Raw genomic sequence first — 25,450 nt, 5'->3', positions numbered from 1 at the left:
AAATGGATTCCATGCTTAGATACAAGATGGAGAAATGACGTTTCAATCCTTGTAAAATGAAAGACTATCTTTGGGCAAAAAAAAAAAACGAACAACAAATGAAATGAAAGACTATCACTTAATCCTTTATTATAATTTTATTAGAAATAGAGCTACATGTTTCTTTTTATAAAATTTTCCAATAGCCTTTTCACATGTGAAATATAAATGCATGGTTCCCAACTTCTTGAAAATTTTTTCATTAATTTTTAGAAATTTTTAAATTTTATTTATGACTTTCAAAGTAGAGATAATGGATAAAAAATTTCTTGTGTTCTCAATGAAATATTAGTACTTGACACTCTCCATATTAAATCATGGCTTTACTTGAATTTGAATTTTTATAAAAAAAGAATTGATTTAAAAATAAAATTTTATTTGTTTATAATTTTAAAATAAAATGTTGTATTTAAAAAAATTTATTCTACTTGAAATGTGTCCAAAGTCTCCACCTGGAAATAAGGTTATATTATTCTACCAAGAAAAAAAAATGCTTATATTATTATATTAAAAATAAATTTTAAAGTAATAATCTTATATGATATGTACCACGTAAACAAAGATTTTATTATTTAAATTCAAATATTAGCTGTTCACGAATGGCTAATATAAGCCGAGCCGACAGAAGGTGGCGCTACAAGATTGTCGGCGGTATCTGGTAATCAGTAGATCGCTTTCTGATATAGTATATATTTTATTTCCTCAGAGTAGGTATTAAAGTAAAAATAAAATTTTTCAACGGGAAATGGCTTTTTTCACCCTCTTAAACGAAAGCTACAGCCTACAAGGACACACAAGGGCTAGCATTTCGGGTTTTCCCCTCCGGACATTAATTTATTAAGATTTATTACCGTTCCGTCCAAACCGGGATAAAAACTTATTCTTAAATTTGCAAAATACAGTCTTATACTTCGTCCGAAGTACGAACGGACAAAGCACAGCTTTCACTCCTCTGCTTCTTCGTCTTCTCTTCTCTTCTCCCGAACGGGAATCCATCCATGCATTGAAGGCCTTTTACTTCCACACACTTTCAGAGAACTGAACAAGAGATTCAGAAGGTGAGAAAACAAGATTCAATCCGGAGCTATCTCAGTTTTCTTGCTTGTATTTGTTTTTGATTGTTTGCTTAGCTTTGGCTTGTAATTTGAGATGGAACATTTACAATATTCTGTACTGGAACTCTGAAATTCATCAGAGATACAAGTGTAGTTGCACTGATCTGGACGGTTTCTGAGAATTTAGTTATTTGAGTAAACGATTTGTCAATCTTTTGTCCGTAAAGATTGAAGTTTCTTTTTGGGAGAATTTTTACTCCGTGTGTTGGTAATTTAACTTGATTTTTTTTTTAAACATTCCAAATTAGTTTCATTATGAGCGTTTTCTCTAAGTTTGCGCCATTTTATATTGAAGATTACTGATGCAGATTTGTATCTCCTTAGATCTGAGCCCTGTGTACTCTCCATGTGGTCTGGAGATGGAGTGATTTAGTTATGATGCTGAAGGATTTACTGTGTTTAGTCTTGAGATCCCCTGACATTGAGCAGTTAGTATTGATATGAGTCTGAGAGTTTGATATTGTTTTCTCTTATTGAATCCACAGGAGGATATTCTTTCATTGATGATATATACCGACTAAATCCAGAGATTCAGAAATTATTTGAAAGTCTACAACTGCTGCAAAGCTGGCGACCACACTAGGTTGGAGGTTTTCCACTAATGGCAGTGGCCACGGAGCTACTGATGTGGTATTTTTTACTTGGCTACTTGTTTATGTTAATCATTTATTCTGTAAGAATATTTCCACTAGAAGATCTTTATTGGTTTCACCGTAGAACTTGTGTTCGTATGTGGTCCATATGAACCAAACATATACTTTTATTCACTTCACTGCTGGTGTTCAAGTGTTCTCAAGTTCCAATTTTGTTTTCTTTCTAAATGAAGGAAGTAGATGTTTGCCGGCAATGGGTCCAGGATGCCTTTGTTGTTTGCATTGACACACTTAGAAAGTCTAATGCTCTAATTTAAGTGATAAACTGGTATAAATCCTTAATCTCAGAGATTTTTCTGTTTAAATTCTCCAAACCTAAAGGCGATTGTCAATCTCCATGCCACTATGTTTATTGACATACACGACTGATCATTAAAATCATGTGGTGAGGTATGAATAAAGAAACTTGCATGCAAATCAGATTAGCAGTTGAATTCTTTAGCATATTACACGTTTGACATCAATATACCACCTTGAGAATTGTGCTCCCCTCCACCCTTCTATTTGATTAATACTTGATATAGTTAATAATGGTGTAGAAACTTGACTTTATGCTATTTCGTTGCAAAGTTCCACACAAATTTTAAATTTATGCCTTTCTGATAACAATCTTCTTCTTTCATGTGATTTCTCTGACCTTATGGCATTTGTACTCACTATCATCATGTTCTCTTGATCTGCCAGGAAAGAAATATGGTTGCAAAACTTCAAGACTCAGAGCCTCCAACTCCACTATCAGTGATGAAGATGAGTTCGAGGTATTTGAAGATATTCTTGGATAACATTGCCAGTTTGTATGAGTTATTTAGTTTGTGTCTTCCTCACTTTGGTTTTCCCTGTTATTTGTGTTAGCATCTACTATTGCCAAGATGTTTGTAGTGTTCAGCTTACTTCATTGATCCTCTATTTCACTCCCTGTAGCTATCAAGTTGGACCACATGGTACCATCTGACGACAACCTGAATACTCCTTTATGCATCCTATTTAATATCTAACATTTTTTGGCTGATCATTTTGATCCAAATTTCTGTTCTACAGTAGATAACGTATGACATGTCTCAGTCTGGGTTTCTTTTTGTAAAGTTTCAATGGAATATGGATATAGTTTCAATCTACATGAAGGAAACTATTGAATAATATAACATACCCTGGTTTATTGACATCGTTGTTACTGTTTTCTCTTGTTTTTGATGATGTCCCTAATATAATCTGTTAGGTGATGAGTTAGTCTGAATTCCTCCAAGAAAAAAATATTCCATTGGAAGACAATGATATATCGGCAATGCTGTTATCTGAGGCCTTATGGCAAACCACAATTTATTTCTGTCACAAAATAAGTGGATGGAATGAATTTCTTGCAATCATTGTCCCCTTTTTTTTTCCTCGTGACATTAGTAGTTAGACTATTGATAACTGTAAAGGTCTTACTCAGTCTCCAATGCAGGGATAGATCCACCAGTATGGAGGACCCGGATGGGACATTGGCAAGTGTTGCCCAGTGCATTGAGCAGTTGCGTAAAAGTTCGTCAACAGCGCAGGAGAAAGAAAATTCATTGAAGCAGTTGCTAGACCTTGTAGATACACGTGATACTGCCTTCAGTGCTGTTGGATCCCATTCTCAGGCAGTTCCAATACTTGTCTCTCTTCTCAGATCTGGATCGCTGGGTGTGAAGTTGCAGGCTGCTACTGTTTTAGGATCTTTATGTAAGGAGGATGAACTAAGGGTGAAGGTTTTGCTAGGTGGATGCATTCCACCATTGCTGGGTCTCCTTCGTTCCAGCTCAGTAGAAGGTCAAATTGCGGCTGCAAAAGCCATCCATGCCGTCTCTCAAGGTGGAGCTAGGGATCATGTTGGATCAAAGATCTTCTCAACTGAGGGAGTTGTACCTGTGCTTTGGGAGCAACTGGAAAATGGTCTGAAGGCAGGGAACCTGGTCGATAACCTTCTAACTGGGGCTTTGAGAAACCTGTCCAGTTGTAGTGAGAGATTTTGGTCCATAACAGTTGAATCAGGAGGAGTGGATATTCTAGTGAAGTTGCTCCAAAGTGGACTGTCAAGTACTCAAGCAAATGTTTGCTTTCTTCTTGCGTGTATGATGATGGAAGATGCATCTGTTTGTTCTAGGGTCTTGGCTGCGGGAGCTACTAAGCAATTACTCAATCTTTTAGGACCTAGTAACGAGGCCTCTGTAAGAGCAGAAGCTGCAGGTGCTTTGAAATCTTTGTCTGCTCAATGCAAAGAAGCAAGACGGGAGATTTCTAACTCAACTGGGATTCCTGCTTTGATAAATGCTACAATTGCCCCATCAAAAGAGTTCATGCAAGGAGAGTATGGACAAGCATTACAGGAGAATGCAATGTGTGCTTTAGCAAACATCTCTGGTGGTTTGTCATCTGTCATCTCAAGCCTTGGAGAAAGTCTTGAGTCATGCACTTCACCTACTCAGATTGCTGACACATTAGGGGCTTTAGCATCAGCTCTTATGATATATGATAGCAATGCAGATTTTGTTAGACCATCAGAGCCTCTAGTCATAGAGAAAATATTGGTTAACCAGTTCAATCCTCGGTTTCCATTTCTTGTAAAGGAACGCACCATTGAAGCTCTGGCCAGTTTGTATGGTAACGCTATCCTCTCCAAGAAGCTTGAAAACTCTGAAGCAAAGCGTCTACTTGTTGGTTTGATCACAATGGCAACAAATGAGCTTCAGGATGAGCTGATTAGATCCCTTCTTTTACTTTGCAACAAAGAAGACAGTGTATGGCGGGCACTTCAGGGTCGTGAGGGGGTTCAATTGCTAATATCTCTTCTTGGACTTTCATCTGAGCAACAACAGGAATGTGCAGTTGCACTGCTTTCACTTTTATCAAATGAGAATGACGAAAGTAAATGGGCTATTACAGCCGCAGGAGGCATACCTCCGCTTGTTCAAATTCTGGAGACAGGGTCAGCAAGAGCCAAGGAAGATTCTGCAACAATCCTTGGAAACCTCTGTAACCACAGTGAAGATATTCGAGCATGTGTTGACAGTGCAGATGCTGTGCCTGCTTTATTATGGCTGTTGAAGAATGGGAGCCAGAACGGGAAAGAGATTGCAGCGAAGACATTGAACCATCTTATTCATAAATCAGATACAGGGACTATCAGCCAACTCACAGCCTTATTGATTAGCGATCTTCCCGAATCAAAGGTGTATGTTTTGGATGCTCTGAAAAGTTTGCTCTTGGTGGCTTCCTTAAAGGATATAGTCAATGAAGGCAATGCTGCGAATGATGCAATTGAGACAATGATTAAAATCTTGAGTTCAACTAAGGAAGAAACTCAAGCTAAGTCTGCATCAGTTCTAGCTGCACTATTTCATCACCGGAAGGATTTGCGCGAAAGTGGTATTGCTGTTAAGGCTCTTTTGTCAGTAATGAAGCTGTTAAATGTGGATTCAGAAAAGATCTTAGTAGAATCTTCATGTTGCCTAGCCGCTATTTTTCTTTCGATTAAACAAAACCGGGATGTGGCTGCTGTTGCTAGAGATGCATTGTCTCCATTAGTTGTTCTTGCTAATTCTGTGGTTCTTCAAGTTGCAGAACAAGCAACAAGGGCTTTGGCTAATCTTCTTTTGGACAATGAAGCTGCAGACCAAGCAGTTCCTGAAGAAATTATTTTGCCTGCTACAAGAGTGTTGCGAGAAGGCGCAATTGATGGAAAAACTCATGCAGCGGCAGCCATTGCTCGCTTGCTCCAGTGCCGCTCGTTTGATCATGTAGTATCTGATTGTGTCAACCGTGCTGGAACAGTTCTTGCATTAGTTTCTCTACTGGAATCTGCTAGTGTTGAATCTGCTGCCACATCTGAAGCACTTGATGCACTTGTTTTATTGTCTAGGTCTCAAGGGATTAACGAGCAGATCAAACCTGCGTGGGCTGTCCTTGCTGAATATCCTCACACCATACCCTCAATAGTTTCATGTATAGCTGAAGCAACACCATTTTTGCAGGAAAAAGCTATAGAGATTTTGTCAAGGCTTTGCAGAGATCAAGCTGTTGTCCTTGGAGATGCAATTTCTAGTAGCTCAGACTGTGTTTCCTCAATTGCTAGAAGAGTGATTGATTCAAGAATCTCCCAAGTCAAAGTTGGAGGAACTGCACTTCTAATTTGTGCTGCAAAAGTTCATCACCAAAAAGTGATTGAAGCTCTAAATGAATCAAACTCATGTGTCTATCTCATCCAGTCTCTTGTTCAAATGTTCAGCTTGGGACAATCATCTTCATCGACACCACACAGGAACAATGAGAACACTGAACAGATAAGCATTTACAGGGATGCTAAAGAACAAATTAGAAATGGGGAGTCTGAAATTGCCACAGCTGTCATATATGGTGATAATTTAGCTATATGGATGCTTTCTGTACTTGCCTGTCATGATGAGAGGAATAAAATTGCTATTATGGAAGCTGGAGCAGTTGAAGTTCTTACAGAGAAGATTTCTCAATGTTTGTCACAAGCTATTCAGGTATTTCCTATTTAGTTCCTTAGATTCAGTTCCTCTGTCTTGAAACCATTGAATTTTCATCCTTAAGAAGGTAATAATTCGTATTTAGTGTTATCCTGTGTGTTAGCATACGAGCTATCCTTTTTTTTTTTCCTTTCTGTTTTTGGTTGTTGTTGTTCCCTCTGCATTGTCAGTCCTACTAAATACTGCTGTTTTAACTATCAGTATTTGAAGTTTCTATCCACCTTTATGCATATAATTTCTGCAGGGTGATTTTAGAGAAGATACCAGCACATGGGTTAGTGCTTTATTGCTTGCAATTTTATTCCAAGACAGAGATATCATAAGAGCAAATACAACTATGCATTCAATCCCTGTACTCGCAAGTTTGTTAAGGTCAGAAGAGTCAGCAAACAGATATTTTGCAGCACAAGCAGTGTCTAGCCTTGTCTGTAATGGTAGCAGAGGAACTCTTCTTGCTGTTGCAAATTCAGGGGCAGCAGGTGGACTTATTTCCTTACTTGGCTGTGCTGATGCTGATATATATGATCTTTTGGAACTATCAGAGGAGTTTGCTTTGGTCCGTAATCCAGAACAAGTTGCTTTGGAGAGGTTGTTTAGAGTTGATGACATTAGAGTTGGCGCTACTTCTCGGAAAGCAATACCTGCTCTTGTTGATCTGCTAAAACCAATTCCAGATCGACCAGGGGCTCCTTTTCTAGCTCTTGGATTCCTGACCCAACTTGCGAAAGATAGTCTTTCAAACAAGAATGTAATGGTAGAATCAGGAGCTTTAGAAGCACTGACAAAGTATCTTTCTCTTGGCCCACAAGATGCAACCGAGGAAGCTTGTACAGATTTATTAGGGATCCTGTTTGATAGTGCTGAAATATGTAGACATGATGCTGCATTTGGTACAGTCAGTCAGCTGGTTGCAGTATTACGCCTTGGTGGAAGAGGGGCTAGGTACAGTGCTGCTAAAGCCTTGGAAAGCCTATTCTTGTCGGAACATATCAGAAATGGAGAAACGGCTCGACAAGCTGTTCAGCCCTTGGTGGAGATTCTTAATACTGGCATGGAGAGGGAGCAACATGCTGCTATTGCTGCATTGGTTAGGTTAATATGCGATAATCCATCAAGAGCCCTAGCTGTAGCTGATGTTGAAATGAATGCTGTGGATGTTCTTTGCAGAATTCTTTCATCAAATTGTTCAATGGAACTGAAAGGTGATGCTGCTGAATTGTGTTGTGTTCTTTTTGCAAATACAAGAATCAGGTCCACAATGGCTGCAGCTCGCTGTGTTGAGCCTCTTGTCTCTCTCCTTGTAACCGAGTTCACTCCTGCTCATCATTCAGTGGTCCGTGCACTGGATAAATTATTGGATGATGAAAATTTGGCAGAACTTGTTGCTGCACATGGTGCTGTCATTCCTCTTGTTGGACTTATTTTTGGTAGGGATTACACTCTTCATGAGGCTATCTCAAAAGCTCTTGTGAAGCTAGGGAAAGACCGGCCTGCTTGTAAGATGGAAATGGTGAAAGCTGGGGTCATTGAGAGCATACTTGATATTCTCCTTGAAGCACCTGATTTTCTCTGTGTGGTATTTGTGGAGCTGCTTCGGATACTGACCAACAATACTACCATTGCAAAGGGTCCTTCAGCAGCCAAAGTGGTTGAACCCCTTTTTCTGTTACTATCAAGACCTGAGTTTGTGCCTGATGGACAGCATAGTGCTTTACAGGTTCTTGTTAATATTTTGGAGCATCCACAGTGCCGTGCTGATTATAATCTGACTCCTCGCCAAGCTATTGATCCACTTGTCCCATTACTGGATTCTTTGACACCACCTGTTCAACAACTGGCAGCTGAGCTTCTTTCACATCTGCTCTTGGAAGAACATCTTCAGAAGGACTCAATAACACAGCAGGCAATTGGTGCACTCGTACGCGTTCTGGGGTCAGGTATTCCCATTTTGCAGCAGAGGGCCATAAAAGCTCTGACTAGTATTGCAATAACCTGGCCAAATGAAATTGCCAAGGAAGGTGGTGTAAATGAGTTGTCAAAAGTTATATTGCAAGGTGATCCTCCATCGCCTCATGCATTGTGGGAATCTGCTGCTTCTGTTTTAGCTAGTATCCTACAGTTCAGCTCTGAATATTATCTGGAGGTACCTGTTGCGGTCTTAGTTAAGTTGCTTCGATCAGGCACAGAAAGCACAGTGATTGGTGCATTAAATGCACTGCTTGTGTTGGAAAGTGATGATGCAACTAGTTCCGAAGCAATGGCTGAAAGTGGTGCGGTGGATGCACTTTTGGAGCTCCTAAGGTGTCATCAGTGTGAGGAACCTGCTGCAAGACTGCTGGAGGTATTGCTGAACAATGTTAAAGTCAGACAAACAAATGCTGCTAAGTCTGCAATTTCACCACTATCCCAGTACCTTCTAGATCCCCAGACCCAAGCTCAGCAGGCAAGGTTATTGGCTACCCTTGCTCTTGGTGATCTATTTCAGAATGAAAGTCTTGCTCGGACAGCAGATGCTGTTTCAGCTTGTAGAGCTCTAGTTAATCTGCTTGAGGACCAACCTACAGAAGAAATGAAAGTGGTTGCTATTTGTGCCTTGCAAAACCTTGTGATGCACAACCGAGCAAATAAAAGAGCAGTTGCAGAAGCTGGGGGTATCCAGGTTGTACTCGATCTCTTCCATGATAGTGATCCAGAAACATCAGTTCAAGCAGCAATATTCATTAAGCTTCTCTTCTCTAACCATACCATTCAGGAGTATGCCTCCAGTGAAACTGTGTCAGCTCTAACTGGTATATTTCACCTCTCTGTTTACATTTTTTTTGAAAAGCCTATCTCGCAGATATTTCTCTTTTTAGATGATAGACATTCTGAGAACATTAGACTGTGAAACAAACCCATGTTTGATTTGAAACTGAGATGAATGATGTCTGTTGCATTCAATAAAGCTATAATATACTGCTCCTTGTCTTTGGATAACTGGCTTCCTGCATAATATGCTTGAAACTTATCTAGGAGAATAAATATGATATCCTGCTGAAGCTTGCAGTCTGGCTTAATCTAGCATCTCCATTTTCTTTGAAAAGAAAGCTTACCTCATCTATAAATGGTACATGATCAAACTCCATTGCATTTTTATGTAGGAGCAAATCTTTGGTGTTATTTTTATAGTTTCTTGTTCTTAGAGTTGTAAACAACCCTGAATTCCCTTTTTTCCTTAGGATAATCTTTCTCTCTCCCTTTCTTGTGTACCAAGGAGGATTACATATGTGATTCCAAATTGCAGCAATTTTAATTGTTTGACAACATAGGGTAGGACATACTTAGATCCTGAAGCGAGCCCCTGCCTTTTGGTGAAGAATACACAAAATAGAAGGCAACTGTGCCCGTGGAACCCTTTGTGTTTACTTTATCATTTTCAGGAGTAGTTGGAGTAATAATCACTTCCGTATTCGTTTTATCATATAACTACGAAATAGAATTAGGGAAGCAGGACTAGTTGATGATTGTATCAGAAGTAGGAAGATGTGCATGCCAACTTCTGCTGGCTAGTATTCTCCAAACTTTATACTTTTTTTTAAGTTAAGTTTTTCTTCTTTTTTTTTCCCTGGCAAGATGTTTTTTTTTTTTTTTGGGTGGTTTTTTTTTGGGGAGGGAGGAGTGGTGGTTGGGGGGAAAAGCTGGGGGGGGGGGGTTGTGTGCTTTGGGAACCCATTTTGTTTGGCCAATGTTGCTTTTCTCCATTTTCATATTTTACATATCCATTCTTCTGTTCTCGCCTCTTGGTAGCCTAAAAAGTCTCAATTCTTTGCTGGGTGATCCTATTCCTCGCCATGTGACAAGGAATATTCTTCTGAAATAATTTATGCTTGTATTTACATAGATTTCTGTTTGTCTAATATCCTACTGGTGTCTTACAGCTGCTATTCAGAATGATTTAGTGGCCTCTGGAAGTGTGAATGAGGAATATCTGAAGGCTCTGAATGCACTCTTCAATAATCTTCCACGCTTAAGAGCTACTGAGACTGCGACGCTATGCATTCCTCATCTAGTCACATCACTCAAGAGAGGCTCGGAGGCAACCCAGGAAGCAGCATTGGATTCTCTTTTTCTTCTTAGGCAAGCTTGGTCAGCATGCCCAGCTGAAGTATCTCAGGCTCAATCGGCTGCTGCTGCAGAGGCAATTCCTTTGCTCCAATTTTTGATCCAGTCTGGCCCACCTAGGTTTCAGGAGAAGGCAGAATTCCTTTTGCAGTGTTTACCAGGGACCTTAGTGGTAATTATAAAGCGTGGTAACAATTTAAAGCAGTCAGTGGGTAATGCTAGCGTTTACTGCAAGCTCACGCTAGGCAACACTCCTCCAAGACAAACCAAGGTATGATCCACGTAACAGACCGTGATCAGTTGACTTACAGTAAACTTCCATCTTCTATATATGAGCACTGTTACTGATTGATGATTGTTGACTTTTATGGGAAATGTTACCTATGCTTGCAGACTAATAAATAATGAATCATGCAATTATAGTAATCAAATTGTATTTTGCTGGTATGGTTTATATATGCTAACATCTTTGACGCAATATATCCCTGCTTAGCAGCTTCAGCAATCTCTAAATGCCAAAATATTTCCTGGTTTGGTGATTCATAGTCTCAAGAGTGTCGCTGGATCATCAACCACATCTCGTCTATTGTAGAGATCATTCTATTATTTGATATCCAGGTTTCTTTTCCCATCTTGGGACCCTCACCTCAAAAACAAAAGGAGAAAAGAAGTCTGTTCTTTCATCCACTGGGGGGGGGGGGAGATTGTTGTAAGCAACCTTAAGAAAAGTGTTGTCCACCTGTCGCTACTTAAGGGTAATTATTTTAAGATTGGGATTCTTTCGGTGATAAACCAAGGCTAAGTAAATGACCTTTTAGAATGGAGATTAAATTAAGGAGATAAATCAGTTTCCTTTTAGGCTATTAGTTGAACTAGAATGGAAAATTATAGCCAAATATTGTTAGTTGATTGACACCCATGAGCCCAACACCTGCTATTGGGTTCATATTGAGCTACTTTACACTTCAATTTGGATCTTGAGGTTTCAGTCCCCGGATGTGAGTCATTTTGGGTAGGTCGTAAACTGAGGCTTAAAGTATGTCTCCTATCTGCAATTCCAGGTAGTAAAGCGTTGATCTATTAACCTGGGATGAGTACCCAAGTTTTAGGTTGCTTGCATTGAATGCCGAATAGTAAATGTTTTTGCCCTCTTTTTTTCTGTGCAGAAAATCTCTTCCTTGTGTACATTTTTACTTCTTTGCATGAGATTGTGATGGCACACCAAATTCCTATTGCATCTATCAGAGAAAATTTTACCTGCTTGCTTGTCAGGTTGTCTCAACTGGTCCTACTCCTGAGTGGGAAGAGAGCTTTGCCTGGGCATTTGATAGTCCTCCAAAAGGGCAGAAGCTTCATATTTCATGCAAGAATAAGAGCAAGTTTGGAAAGGTTAGTGAGCTCTGCCTGAATGAACAAACGTATTTTTTTTTGGGTTTCGTTTTCTGTTTTTATGGAAGATTTTATTGAAGGTTCAAGGTTTTGGTATCTCACTGGCTGGTATGGTATTTGATAGCGGCACATGTATTGGTTCTCAATGAGGCCAAACTGGTCCAAAAACTCTTTTTCTCCGTCACCCCTAAAAGAAATCATGGTTATGATATTGCCTTGATCGGTTGACCGGTATAATATGAATTAACTTCTTGCTTAGGTTGGTAACTTGGTCTTCTTATGAACTGCAGAGTTCATTCGGAAAAGTCACCATCCAGATTGATCGGGTTGTAATGCTTGGAAGAGTTGCTGGGGAGTATACTCTTCTTCCAGAAAGCAAAAGTGGGCCATCTCGAAACCTGGAAATTGAGTTCCAGTGGTCGAACGACGGTGAGGTGATTGCTCCTTAATTGTAATTTTAAATTTGAAGCAAAGGTATAGCAAACAAAATATGATTCTTCTTAATTGTATTCAGTTTCACTGTACATAGGTCTCTGTGTCTGTCTGCGTTTGTAGAATTATGGGCTTGTTGTCTGTTTAGGGGTTCTTTTAATTCATTCTTTTTGTATCCTTCACTGTTCCATATTTATCGATGATGAAAAATGAGAAGAGCATTTAGATCTCTATGTATTTATATTTCTGAGTTAATGTTTAGAATGGTACGTTTTTGCTTTTAGTGACTTTTTGAAGTATGATTTTTCATGTAGTCTGTCGCTGCTTCCCTCCGGGTTCTGAGTGGTTGCTTACTCTCAGTGCTAAATTTCTCTTCCCAACTCTGTTATGCCACAATTTTTTTTTAGCATCAAGGTATATTTCACAATTGAATTTGGTAACGTTAAAGTAATTTATAGTCAACTATCTCTAGCTTCTCAAACATGGGCCATCTCTAATCTGATCTGGTTGTAATGTGTTCTGATAATTCGACGGAAATGGGAATTAGTAGAAAATTTTTTAAGTTGACAAGTGCTCGGTTGTTGGGCAAAAAAAAAGACAAGTGCTTGGTTTGATGAAGGAGAAGCTCCTGTTAGAGACTTCATGGGTTTTCAATCAGCTTGAGGAATTCTTAATGTTCAAACATCTTTAGTTCTCGGAGATATCCAGATACTTTCCTTTTTATTTCAAGTAAAAGATTCAAAAGTATTCTTCTCCTCTTTTTTGTCTGTGACACAGCCTTCAAGATGTACGTGCTAATTGGGCCCGCAGTATTTGGTTCCTTCGTGGGTTATTTTCCCCATGTCAATCTGTAACTTCTTGTTTTTTTTCTTCTCTTTCTTCTATTCTGTGTTCTCTAATTGCCTTCCAGTGTGATATAATTATTATTCTGGGTGGTGAGCGCCTAGTGATTGTGTTTAACCTCTTTGTTTTTGCCTTTATAACACAGTTTTTTCTGTAAGTCTTTATACTGACTCTATTCCATTCGTGAGCTCTCTTTTGAACAAATTGAAAGTTAAGACAGATCTTCTTTTAGAAAAGGGAGAAAAAAAACGAGACCTTCTTTCAATCTAGTACAAATTGCTCATGGACAGGCTACCGAGGAAAAGTTAATTGGGTTGTCTCGCATATATATCTTAGCACACGTTAAAGATGAGATTAATCCATCCTTCAAATGCTCATTGGAAATTCATTGGATGAACACGAGACAAAACCATAGGACAAAGGGGGTTCCTCACCGATTAGTAATACGTTTTAAGTAACAAAAAGGCAGCCATCAGGTCAGGAAGGTTCAGGGTTGAGTTTATTTAAAAAATATCCAATCATGACCCTTTTTACCCTGATTAGGGTAAGCTGGGACCTTATCGCTTTGTACCAAAAACAAAAAAAACAAGGTCAGGAAAGGTTGTACCCTCCTATTCTTGAATCAAGATTTTAAATCAAATAAGGTCGTCACAAACATATATAGTATTAAAATGGCTGAACAGAGTCGAGGTTTAACATTAGAGAGTCAAATAATGAAACCACATAGAAAGACGGTCAAGTGCGGGTATTTTACACATAAAAAGAGGGCCAAAGGAATTAGGGTTTGAAATTTAAAGAAACTAGGCAATTAAGTGTTGATATTTCATGCAGAAAGAAAGCCAGAATGCTCTCTCTAGAAAAATTTTAAAATTTTGAAGTAAGAGAGCCAAGTTCATAAAATAGATGTAGTTGGTGTAGGGTCCACATTTATATAAATTCAACTGTCAATGGGTCCCACAAGAATCACACATTTATTGTATAGTGAAAAAGTCCGAGGAGAATAGTATTTAGTCTCTTGACAAGAAGACCCTCGGACCAAATTCCTAGCATTTCACACATGAAAAGGGAATCGAAAAGGTTTCTCCAGACAAATTTCAAAAAATCAAGACAGCTCGGCGCCAACACCTGTCACATCATTAGGTGGGTCCTGAATAATAATAATACATTTGGCTGGCTGCTGTCACATCGTCTAGCAAACGCTCGACATACGGAGGGTTTTCCACCGTTCCTGTACCCTTCCGAACCGAAATTCAGAAAACCAATAATTAGTTGCCCTGGCCCATATGGACCCTGGGCCTGGCCCACCCAAGAAGCCTACAACAATAAAGACACCTGGTTGGAATTATAAATTATACTTATAGTGTGTGTTTTTTTTGTTTTATTTTTTATTTTTATGATATTCTTGTAAGGATCAGTGCATTGGTTTGACAGCCGTACATAGGTACCCCACAGGGTTTGAAATTTAATACAAAATGCCAAACAACCATTAGGCAAGAAATATTTATATTTCCAATCTCCAAATCTAATAAATCCTTCTGGTCTATGATAGATTCTTTTTTTTTTCTGGACATCAAGCTGTGGGTGTGTGAAAATAAAATAAAAATCCAAAATAAGGAACGCATGGAATGAGAGAGTATATATATATATGAATGTGCCCCACTACAAATAATTGTAACCTAAGTAATCCTCCAACCACTCCTGCCATCAATTCGTGATGGCAAGAAACTGGGTTGAAGTTTCAACGGGTATGAGACCATAAAGAAAATTTTTGAATCCAGCTGTAGAATATCGAGTTTTAAATTTGAATGAAGCGAGAGGAACAGAAGAGGGAGTAACGTTCCTTTCTAAAAGGAAAGGTTCTTCTATCTAACAAGCTTTGAGCAACCTGTACCAACCGCGTAGGAGCTTAATTTATTTTGGTTCTTTTTCTGAATTTTCACCACTCAAATCATATCTACAAAAGACCATAACCTAAATCAACCCAGCCCCATTTGGCAATTTTGAAACCATATGCCACTCTTTGTGTGTTGGTTCTAATGGCATCTCAATTGTCACTTATTTATCGATGACATTTAAATATTTTTTATTTGACATTTCAAGAGTCGAGATAACATTACCTTCACTTTCTTTCTCCATATATTTACGAGATAAATCTACCTCTATATGATGTTTGAATTCTTTGCCTTGAAAGGTTGATGGCAAGATATTACTATAATGTTATATTTTTGAGTCTGAATCACCTCTCCTTTGGGGAGCACATACAAATGTGAGTCTAATGTCTTTTATATGGTGAAAGAAGTACCAGAAAAACAGTATGTTAGCCCCGAAGAAAAGGTGACCTGAACTCTAAAGAAAGAAAGAAAAAACTCTTACCTCTAAGGGTTAAATTTTAAAACCAGATTTGATATTTCTTTGTCTTCATTGATTTTTTCTCTTCACACTTTCAAGTTTTCAACCACTAGATTCCCTTGTTTATTGCACCCGATACAAAGTCTCTTTCATAGCCTTAGGCATGCTCAAACAAAGTGAGAAGGTGTTATCACAGACAGCTTTCTTCCACACTAAGTCTTTAATCCTTCTCATTTAAAAACACAAAGCCCATCTTTCAATTAACACTTCAATTGTTGGATCACCGAAAAAATAAATAAAAAAATTAACAGTTTCATCGTAAATCAGGGCTTTGCTCTTTTGCTAGCTAAAGCTACTTGGGTTTCCCTCCCTTTGTTGGATTTTTGTTGCTCTTGGCTTTGGAAGGGAAGGGTTACCTCTCTCTTTCGTTGTTAGCTTTACAAAAGGCCCTTAAGAAGGGCAAAAGCTGAGGGGTCGGTGAAAAGCATACCTCAAAGCAAGTAATACTGTGAGCGAGTAACATTTAAAGAAGCCTTTTAGAGGCAAGGAAGGAATTAAGCATTTCCTTCCAGCTGTGAAAGGAAGCTTCCTGCAATTTCATTGTATATTACCTAGTCCCCACGTCCGTTTTTGTATAAATTCAGGCTTTGGTTCTCTGCCAAGTGCATTCGTCTTGTTGCTGCTTCTTGTTTCTCTGTTCTTCATCCATTCTCTTCTCCTCTTCACATTACTGATTTCCAAAGATTGCCTACCTCTCAAACCAACGTCCTATTCATTAATCTTTGTGAGATCATTTGTACTGGCATTGTTTCTTTTCCACCCAAGTCCATCAAAAACAGGCTCCCCTGGAAGCTCTTTTCCTGGGTATTTCCAGTTGTTACTAGTTCTGTATCTCTATCATCTCTGAGAGATCAGGAGTAAATACAATATGGGAGTTGGTGGAGGTACGATGGAATATTTTTCAGGCTTATTGAGCAGTGGTCATAAGCAGAAGAAGAGGAAGCAGATGCAGACAGTGGAGCTCAAGGTCAGAATGGATTGTGAAGGGTGTCAGCTTAAAGTGAAGAACGCCCTCTCCTCTATGAGTGGTAATCTTTTTACACTCTGTTTCTGGCTCTCTGGTTTGCTAACTATTTATTTATGCTCATGAGGGTTGAAGCTGATGGACTTGAGGTGTACTGTTCTTGTGTAGGTGTAAAATCTGTGGAAATAAACGCGAAGCAAAATAAGGTTACTGTGACTGGGTATGTTGAGCGAAACAAGGTTCTGAAGAAAGCACAGTCAACAGGGAAAAAAGCAGAATTTTGGCCTTACGTTCCCTACAATCTTGTGGCTCATCCTTACACGGCACAAGTTTATGACAAGAAGGCACCACCTGGCTATGTGAGAAATGTCGAGACTATAGGCACCATCAGTTCCTTTAGCAGACAGGAAGAACAATACACAACCATGTTCAGTGATGAAAATCCAAATGCATGTTCCATCATGTAGACTATGAGTTTTGAGAAAGAAATCTGAGAGAGTCATTTTCCTTTGCTCTGCAGAATACCCAGCTCTGTAAAAAAAAACCATCTGCTTCTTTTTCTGTTGTCTTTATTGTGAGGATGTTAGCTCTGTAAAATCAAGATTTTGGGATCACTACAGTTTTGCTACGTAGATGGGATTTAGGTGTGCTAATGGTGATGGACATGAATGAATGTTATTTGTCTTAATAGAGGAATCAGAATTAGTTTGGGTTGTTGTAACTGGAACGCAATTGGGTACATTGACCTCATCCACTATAGCTGGAACAGGCTTGGATTGTTCTGTCATGATCTGAAATGCATCATCCACCTGCTCTGCACATAATGTCTCAGAGCCTGACGCGAAAGCATACAGAAAGAAGAAAAAGCTCCAGCTGGGGAGGAGGGGGGTTAAGCCAATATTTTCAGTTAAAAGGCTTAAAGAATTATAACCCAGTTGCATCAGAGGAAAGATTGTCTTTAACATTTTAGAGTCTCCATCGTTTGCTGGGAAGAGATTACTCTCTGTGGAACATTTTAATCAAACCGGAATTTCTAATACGTAACTAATCCCAGAAAGAATTATCTGCCCTCGTCCAAACATCTTGATGCGAAAGATAAGATTATGACTTATCCAGGCTTGAATCTTTAGAATCATAAAGTTTCTGATTAGCTGAAGATGTCATCCCTATTACTAGGAAATCTTGAAAAAAAAAAAAAACCCCTCGTTCCAAGAAGATTCTGATTCTTAATCTTTGGTCTTGGACAACTGGTTTTAGGATTCTAGTGAACAGCTTTGACACCTATTGACAAAACCGAACAGATTTGGTGGAATTGGACAAATCTACCAACAGAATGGGTTTCCTTTTGCAATTTTACCCTTGTCTGCACTGTATCACTGATTTGGTATAGGCAGAATTGACTACTTGTAAAGATAGATGCAGAAATCTCCAATCCTAGAATTTAGGTTTAGCGAAAAAATGCTTTTTCTCAAGCTGTCACCCTTAAGTTGAAACCTTAAAACTCTTCACCTCACAGTAGTTCTACAGTGGACGACTCAGATGAGATGGAAAATACTGGGGACTAATAAATTCGAAGTCTCATGTTCAAATGTCAAGTTTTAACCCAGTTGGGATTTGCCTTGTGTCACAATGATCACAAGACTAAATGATTACATTTGAAGTTGATATTCCAATCTAACCCATCACCCTTAAGATGTTAGATCGCAAAAAGAAACCAAAAGGAGGACTAGACAGAATCTTCTGGAAAATCATAACTAAAAGGAGGAATATACAGAATGTTCTGGAAAATCATGAATACAATGGGTACTGAATTGCTTCATGTTATACACTTATACTACACTTTTAATTGTGAATCTCAACAGAGAAAAAGAAGTATAGAAAAGAGAAGACAGAGATGAAGAAAGCAAAGAAATAGGTTCAGTCAAGCCAGAGATTATTGTTTCCTTCTGAGATCGACAAAGAGACCAATACCTGGCACCAAACCAATCATGATTTTAATTCAAGCCTTCCTAATGATTCCCTGCATTTATCTTTGAAGCTTAAGCATTCAATGACATTAAGTGTATCTAGGATAAAAAAACTGTGTCAGTTCTAAGGTACCAGGCATTTGTTAAGAGAACTGACCCTAGGGTGATGCACCTCCCTTATGCTGTGTGGTATGCCAAGTAAATGTCTGCATAAGCTGATCATTATTTGGACAAGTTACCAAGTGGAACTTCCCCTTGAAGGTTCAAATGATATTTCATTTCCCCTTGATTGCCTGACTATTTGTAGTTGGCAAAATGAATCCTGTTCGGCCATCCCACTCTACCTATGTTTGAATGGCTTAATGCAAGCCATCATCAAGGCTCAACCCTCCTTTATCTGGGATTGCAGCCAGCTGAGCAAGAACCACTGATGAAGTTGAAAAAGGGTACAGTTAATAGTCCAGAATCAATAGATGCAATGGTTAGGATAACCTAAATAAGTTGTCCAAGGGATCTGTTAGACAGGACCCCTAGTATGGAGGGCTCTTCCTGCTCTGGTTTGTGATTATTGCACCATACCATTTTTTCAGGGTTACCTCTACCTCTAGGTCAACGTGGAAGAGTTGAATAGAGCTTAGAGAAAAAGGAGAGTAAAGAACCTCATAATAGAAAAATGCTGTTGCCTCCCCATGTATCTGAAATCACAGAACTCGGACCTCAAACCAGTTTTTCACCTGTAGATTCCCACAAAATTAATATCATAGACAAGAGTTGCATTGGCAGGTATGTTGCAATCACCTGAAAGGAAAAAAAGGTAATGAATATCAGTACTTTCAAAATTCATGCCTAGGGCCATGCTTAACCTTATCAAACCAAACCTAAGCAGACTTCCAATTGAGTTTGCCTGCTTTTCTCAAAATACTAGAAGGAAAGTGATCAAAGAGAAAGCTGGCAATATATGCGTGTGTGTGTTCAAATTTATTCAGAAGTGAACCAGAATTAACCTAATCAAGGTCACTGGATATAATTCAAGTCAATTGACACTTGGTACCAGTCAACCGTTCATTCTTCGGGGTGGAGAATTGGTTGACCCCCCCCCCCCCAGCTTAACTTACCAAGTTCCACATTTATATGTCAGTGATTGTTCATCAATGCATCGGATGCGCTGAAAAGTCATAGATGACTATTTTAAAACTGAAATGAGGACTCAAAAATCGGCCTCAGTGCAACAGTAAAGGTTAGCTCCATCATTGAAATCACGTGGTCATGGGTTCTGAAAAAGCTTCTCCAGGAAAACGGGGCTAAGACTGTACATTTTGACCCTCACTAGACCCATAACAGCAGGAGCACCAATCCACTGGGTACACTCTTTATAAATGAGGATCTGAAGATTCTAGGGATTGTTTGAAATTCTGCCCAGGGTTATCCAGATTTGTAGTGTCAAGCAACTTTTCACAATGGGAAATTTGGATTTGAGCAATCTAGATTTTGCAAAAGATTTCCTGTAAGAGTATTTTTCATATATCATTAAATGCCAATATACCATTCGGTCCAGTGCTCATTCCAAGTGCATCAATCTTTGGTCACCTCTCCTTATTTTGAATTTATTGTTATTGGATGCTAAAAATCTAGTACCTGAAAAGCATCCTGCAGGTTCAGGTCCATATGCTAATTCTGGAGGAATCTGAAGCTTTCGTTTTCCACCTGTGAAACGGAAAAAATAACATTTGAACATTCCCTAAGAAGAACTCTGAAAGAATGGAATATAGAAAAAGAAAGAAAACAAAATTAACACTCAATGGTAGGAAGTCTTTTAGGAGGGGAAAATTGTATACAGCCTTCCCCCTGCTCCCATAGAAAGGCTGTTTCCTTGTTTTGAACCCACAACCTGATGGTTGCAATAGTGCAACTTAACTGCAGCAGCAAGGTTTGAACCCACTAATTTAAATTAATTTATGGATTGAAACATACCAACTAGCATTGGAGGGACACCATCACCTCCACCTATACCTTGATCCAAACCCCTAAGGACCTGTACAAGAAAAATCTACATTTAGTAGTTGGCAATGATACAATGAGGGCAAAATAAATTGTCTCATAATAGATGCCACTTCTTCTTATTTGCTACTTGATTAAAGAAGTATACAAGGAACATTTTCAAACCCGAAAGGTGATTGGACATTTTGAAGATTTCACAAATCCCTAGGTAATTTTTTCTTTGTCCTCCAGTAGCATAATGGTAATGACACAAACATATGATAGAACCTATGTGAAGGCCAACTCCACTATTTTAAACTTATATGATTTTTGTTTGTGTCGTCCAGAAGTCAAGAATTCCTTTTCAATGGGCCTGATTATGCTGAGTTGTTGTTGTAAATATAAGGCTTTATGCAAGTAATATGAAATTCAGTAGACAAAGATACTGGGAATTGGTTATGGTTCTCTTTGAAATGGTTTGATGGACAAAAGCATAACTTTGATCACGCATCATGGTGAACAAGCCTCTCCATTCTTTTGTTTCTTTATTAATACTCTACACTCCAGTTTATAATTCTAGTTCAAATCATTACAGAAGGGTTTGTAGTCTTCCTACGTCAACATTTTACTTTCGAGTCTATTGAAAAAAAATACCCTTCATCGAAAGTTGCACATGTATCCACTATCACCAACCAATGCAATTACATTTAAGCAGAGATACTAGCAATCCAGTCCAAATGGGCATACACAGGTTTTAGGTGCCACAATATTGAGGCATGATTTCAGGTATTAAAATTCATCACCCTGGGATTGTGAACTGACAGTGTTTTGATATCACTTTCCCAATGATCTGGTCGTCAGTAATAGAAAAATAAAGACCAAAGCATAAATGCAACTACCAGATATTGATTCATAGTACCTTGCCAACACCGATACGCATGGTTAGTGGTCTTGCACGTTTGTAGCTGCTATCAAATACTGTTCCATCTGCAAACCTTGCAGTGTAATGCACCTGTAAAAAATATAAAGAGCATAATTAACATGGAAAGTTTTCCATTGATTACTTCAAGCTACCTACTAGATATAGTTCCTTAAGGAAAGTCATTACATCCAAGAGTTTGATTTAGACACTCACTGACCATCTTCACTAAAACCAACATAGAAACACCAATCAAACATAATCAAACTAAATCCACCAACAAGAAAATTGAAGATAATTGAATGGTAGACCAGCTATCTCAAACAAAGTAACTTAGAGAAAATTGAGTCTCTGGGTTTGGTTCCTAACTAACATTAATGAGTTCTCCATAAGGGGCTTCACTTCCCGTCCCCACAGCAACATCGCAGTAACCAAGCCCTGATCGAACGAAGTTTAACTCACAGGAGGGCTCGCTAACAGTGGCATAATATTCAATCCTGGTTGCATTGGCATCTAAAGGGGATAAAATCACCAGGGAAGCCGCCAGCAAGCCAAGGCCAAGATCAGATAACCGCTTTTTAATTGAAGCTTTCAGATCCAATGAGAGCTCCGACTGTTTATTAGAAGAAGAGGAATAGTTGTTTCTGATGGTGCATGAAGAAATGTTAGGTTTGAAGGTGCGGAAAAGGTGTGGCTTTTGAACTGCTGCAACAGTTAGAGTAGAGACCGCCATTTTCGTCTTTTGGGTTTCTTCCTATCTTCAATTTGTGGGCTACGCTTCACATTTTCATTCCTTTTCAACTTCCGCTGGATGATCCGGTCTGACCGTGTGTGGCTAATAAACTGGTTCTGAAAACTGGATCACAAAATGAAAAGTTGGACCGATTTGGAGTGGGTTTCTAATTTTAAGCACCCGCTTGATGACCTATGACCTATCCAAATATAGTTACTAGTATTTCTCAGAAACGAAAACAATTTTGTTTCAGGTGTTTTGAAACATAAATTGATCTTTATGAAAAATTTTACTTTTAAGAAATAGTTTTGATACAACAACTTGGGACCCGTTTCGGAAGTCACCAAGTGTTCCTACTTCAAGAAATACTAGAAACAATTCTTAGAGTATTTGGAAATAAAAACATTTTTTTAAACGTTCAATAAAACTTGTTTCTGAAAGTAGAAAAATACATGTAAATATATATAAAATATATTTCTTGAAACGAAGTTGGAAATTGCAATAAAATTTATGAAAATTCATTATTTTGTTTAGATTTGGAATCAAAAAACTTTAAGCTTAGTAGATCGAAGACAGAATATCTAATTTGTAACTTTAGTCATGATCGGGCAGATGATGAGGTGGCGATATTTGACGATAAAGAGATTCCTCAGAGTGATTGTTTTAGGTATCTAGGTTCAATCATAAGTAAAAGAGGTGATTTAGAGGATGATGTTTCCCAAAGAATTAAAATAGGGTGGATGAAGTGGAGAGGTGAGTCCAGGATCTTATGTGATCGACGTATTCCATTAAAGTTTAAAAGAAAATTTTATAGGACCGTTGTTCGACCAGCTATGATGTACAGTGCAGAGTGTTGGGCTGTTAAAAAGAATCATATAAATAAACTCGGTAGGTACAGTAAATGAGGATGCGAAGATGGATGAGTGGCAAAACTAGGATGGATAAGATAAGAAACGATTATATTAGAGTTGGTCTGGGAGTTGCTCCCATAAGTGATAAGCTTAGAGAAAGTCGTTTGAGGTGGCACGACCACGTTCAACGGAGACCTATAAATGCTCTTGTTCGGAGAAGTGATATAATCCATATTGAAGGAACTAGAAGAGCTAGGGGTAGACCTAAGATAACTTTAGGAGAAATAGTGAGACATGATATGTATAGCTTAAGCCTTGTATCTAGCATGGCCTCGAACATAACTGATTGGAGGACAAGAATCCATGTAGCCGACCCCATTTAGTTGGGACAAGGCTTATTGTTGTTGTTTTTGAATGTTTAGATTGCCAATTTTCATAAATATCACTTCTAAAATTATTTCACTTAAATTTCAACCGTTCCTAATTTTAAATGGTTGTCACATCAAAAGTGTTTCTTGAAGCAAAAATTTTCATAATTGTAACTTATGTTGCAAAAATCATGCGAAACAAAACAGTTTTTAAATGGTTTTTACTAATTTTTTCTGCTTCTCGAAACAAGGAACACCAGAATTTTTTGTGATGAATTATCAAATAGGTCCATAATTTTTACATTTATTTTCTAAAATAATAGTTGAGGTTTTTTTTTTTTTTTTTTTTACTTTTAAGGTTGAAGTGAATGCTGGAAAAAACAGGTACTCAAGAAATATAAAGTTCTAAACACAAGAAGAACTTTGATAGAATTGTTTTCATGTTAGAAGGAAGTTTTATCAAATGCGGATAAAAAGTGCAGAAACACTTAGAGCTGTTTTTGGTTTTTCCAAAGCAGAAATACTTAAACCGTATTTATCTCTATCTGCTATCCGGTTTAACCTTCCGGTCCTTCTTTTTAAACCGTTTGGTTCGCAGACGCTATACATTTTCTCGGTTAACAGTCTAATCAGCAGACTTTATAATCTGAACAACGCGCGCGCACACACACACACTCTCTCTCTCTCTCCACAATTTCTCTGTGGAAAATGGACAGAGTTTCTAATTTCAGCACTGGCGCATTTTAGAATCAGAAGTTCAGAACTTTGAAGCCGAAGTTGCTGGTTGCAGCGGCATGGATAACGAATCTAATGCCGAAGAAACCCTAGCAGCGAATTTACGAGATCTTTCATTTTCCGATCCGCTATCCAATCAATTCAGCTCCTTGAACGATCTCTGCTACGAAATATCATCTCTGCAAGATCTAGCTTCCAGAGGTTCATGGCGATCGATCCTCGACAAGGTGGCTCGAGCACGAAAACTCTCTCTCCTCCGACAACCACACGAACACTTGATTTATCTCTCTTACAACGTTTTAGCGCTTACGAAGCTTCGTCAATACGCAGATGCGGCGGAAGAACTCGATTCTCTTGAAGACTTCGATAACGCTCAATATAAGTACGAGTCGTATCCCGATCATTACCCTAACAGGTCCGGTTCGATGGTTCCTTTCGCGCTTCGATGGCTTCACGCGGAGATCCCTCACAAGTTAGGTAAGCGACAAGAAACCCTAGATAGATTGTACACTTTACTTGATATGGTACGTACCAAATTGAAGGAGAGGGAATCCAAATCCATGGATGTCTGTTTTGAGCGGTGGAAGAAAAGGGAAGCCTTTCTTGTCAATGCTATCTCCTGTAATCATTTGAGTCATAAGGAGTTCAGCGTGTGCTTGACATTGCTCCAGAGCTTACTCAACATTGATTCACCGGATCCAGTATTGTTGTCGAAGCTGGGTTATATACAGATGCAGCTTGGGGATCTTGATGGATCTAAGGTTTCGTTTACTAAAGTTGAAAGCTTGATGAAAGAAGGCGGTTCCGGGGCCTCATCGGATGAGGTGGAATTTCAGAATCTTGTTAATCGCAATAAGGCTCTGATGTATTTGGTGGGGAAAGATTATATATCAGCTGTGAGAGAGTATGATAAGTGCATTGAGAGAGACCCAACCGATGTGGTGGCAATAAATAACAAGGCATTGTGCTTGATGTATTCGAGGGATCTGTCAGATTCGATCAAGGTTTTAGAAACTGCACTGGAGGGGATCCCGACGGTGGCTCTCAATGAGACATTGGTGGTAAATTTGTGTAGCATGTATGAATTGGCTTATGTTAACAATGGTGACATCAAGAAGACGCTTAGTAATTGGATTGCTCGTGTTGCTCCTGATGATTTTGATTCATCTTGTACTAGAATTTAAGGTATTCTTCTTTTTTGTTCATATACCTTTGGTTATGTTATTTCTTTTTTCTATAGTTGTATATTGTGACCACTATTGAAAATGGATGACTGATACCATTGGTTGGATGCATTCAAGGGTGTTAGTCTGGAAATCTTGTCAAGCAGCCTTTCACATCTTGAAGGTTACTACTGTTCTCTTTGCAGCATAATTGATGTTCCTTGTGTTAACCTTTCCAACATCTTAAAGACTACTAGTAATTAGGTTGCTTGGGCTAAATC

The 25,450-nt window shown here is 38.6% G+C and overlaps 4 protein-coding genes across 6 annotated transcripts; 3 read left to right on the top strand and 1 right to left on the bottom strand.

Moving 5' to 3' along the window:
• Positions 1-937: 937 nt before the first annotated feature.
• On the top strand, positions 938-12,784 carry LOC149009189 (protein CELLULOSE SYNTHASE INTERACTIVE 1-like). The gene is made up of 8 exons (XM_089160830.1): positions 938-1,097; positions 1,640-1,784; positions 2,492-2,565; positions 3,252-6,315; positions 6,563-9,107; positions 10,236-10,690; positions 11,692-11,808; positions 12,099-12,784. The coding sequence occupies exons 3-8, from the start codon at positions 2,501-2,503 to the stop codon at positions 12,255-12,257; spliced, it is 6,405 nt and encodes a 2,134-aa protein (XP_089016956.1). The 5' UTR covers positions 938-1,097; positions 1,640-1,784; positions 2,492-2,500; the 3' UTR covers positions 12,258-12,784.
• Positions 12,785-15,831: 3,047 nt separating this feature from the next.
• On the top strand, positions 15,832-17,888 carry LOC149009188 (heavy metal-associated isoprenylated plant protein 23-like). Its single transcript, XM_089161998.1, has 2 exons — positions 15,832-16,520; positions 16,625-17,888. The coding sequence occupies exons 1-2, from the start codon at positions 16,361-16,363 to the stop codon at positions 16,921-16,923; spliced, it is 459 nt and encodes a 152-aa protein (XP_089018124.1). The 5' UTR covers positions 15,832-16,360; the 3' UTR covers positions 16,924-17,888.
• A 186-nt stretch (positions 17,889-18,074) lies between these two features.
• On the bottom strand, positions 18,075-22,079 carry PNSL4 (FK506-binding protein 16-2). 3 transcript variants are annotated; one of them, XM_089161995.1, is made up of 6 exons: positions 21,693-22,079; positions 21,320-21,412; positions 20,395-20,455; positions 20,059-20,127; positions 19,083-19,157; positions 18,075-18,427 (listed from the first exon to the last, which is right to left on the bottom strand). In XM_089161995.1, the coding sequence occupies exons 1-5, from the start codon at positions 22,050-22,052 to the stop codon at positions 19,141-19,143; spliced, it is 600 nt and encodes a 199-aa protein (XP_089018121.1). In that variant the 5' UTR covers positions 22,053-22,079; the 3' UTR covers positions 18,075-18,427; positions 19,083-19,140. The 3 variants fall into 3 exon arrangements, with proteins under 3 accessions (XP_089018121.1, XP_089018120.1, XP_089018122.1); XM_089161994.1 differs by having other exon boundaries at positions 18,077-18,427; positions 19,083-19,221; XM_089161996.1 differs by lacking the exon at positions 18,075-18,427 and adding an exon at positions 18,461-18,476.
• A 1,860-nt stretch (positions 22,080-23,939) lies between these two features.
• LOC149009186 (uncharacterized) lies at positions 23,940-25,396 on the top strand. The gene has a single exon (XM_089160562.1). It carries the CDS (start codon positions 24,066-24,068, stop codon positions 25,188-25,190), a length of 1,125 nt encoding a protein of 374 aa, XP_089016688.1. The 5' UTR covers positions 23,940-24,065; the 3' UTR covers positions 25,191-25,396.
• The last annotated feature ends 54 nt before the right edge of the window (positions 25,397-25,450 follow it).

This window comes from Hakea prostrata, chromosome 7 (genome assembly GCF_041222555.1).
Source record: "Hakea prostrata isolate BN-2017 chromosome 7, UWA_Hpros_2, whole genome shotgun sequence".
Taxonomy (NCBI): domain Eukaryota; kingdom Viridiplantae; phylum Streptophyta; class Magnoliopsida; order Proteales; family Proteaceae; genus Hakea; species Hakea prostrata.
Note: the sequence above shows the minus strand (reverse complement) of the source record. Positions and strands in the feature narration are given on the sequence as shown.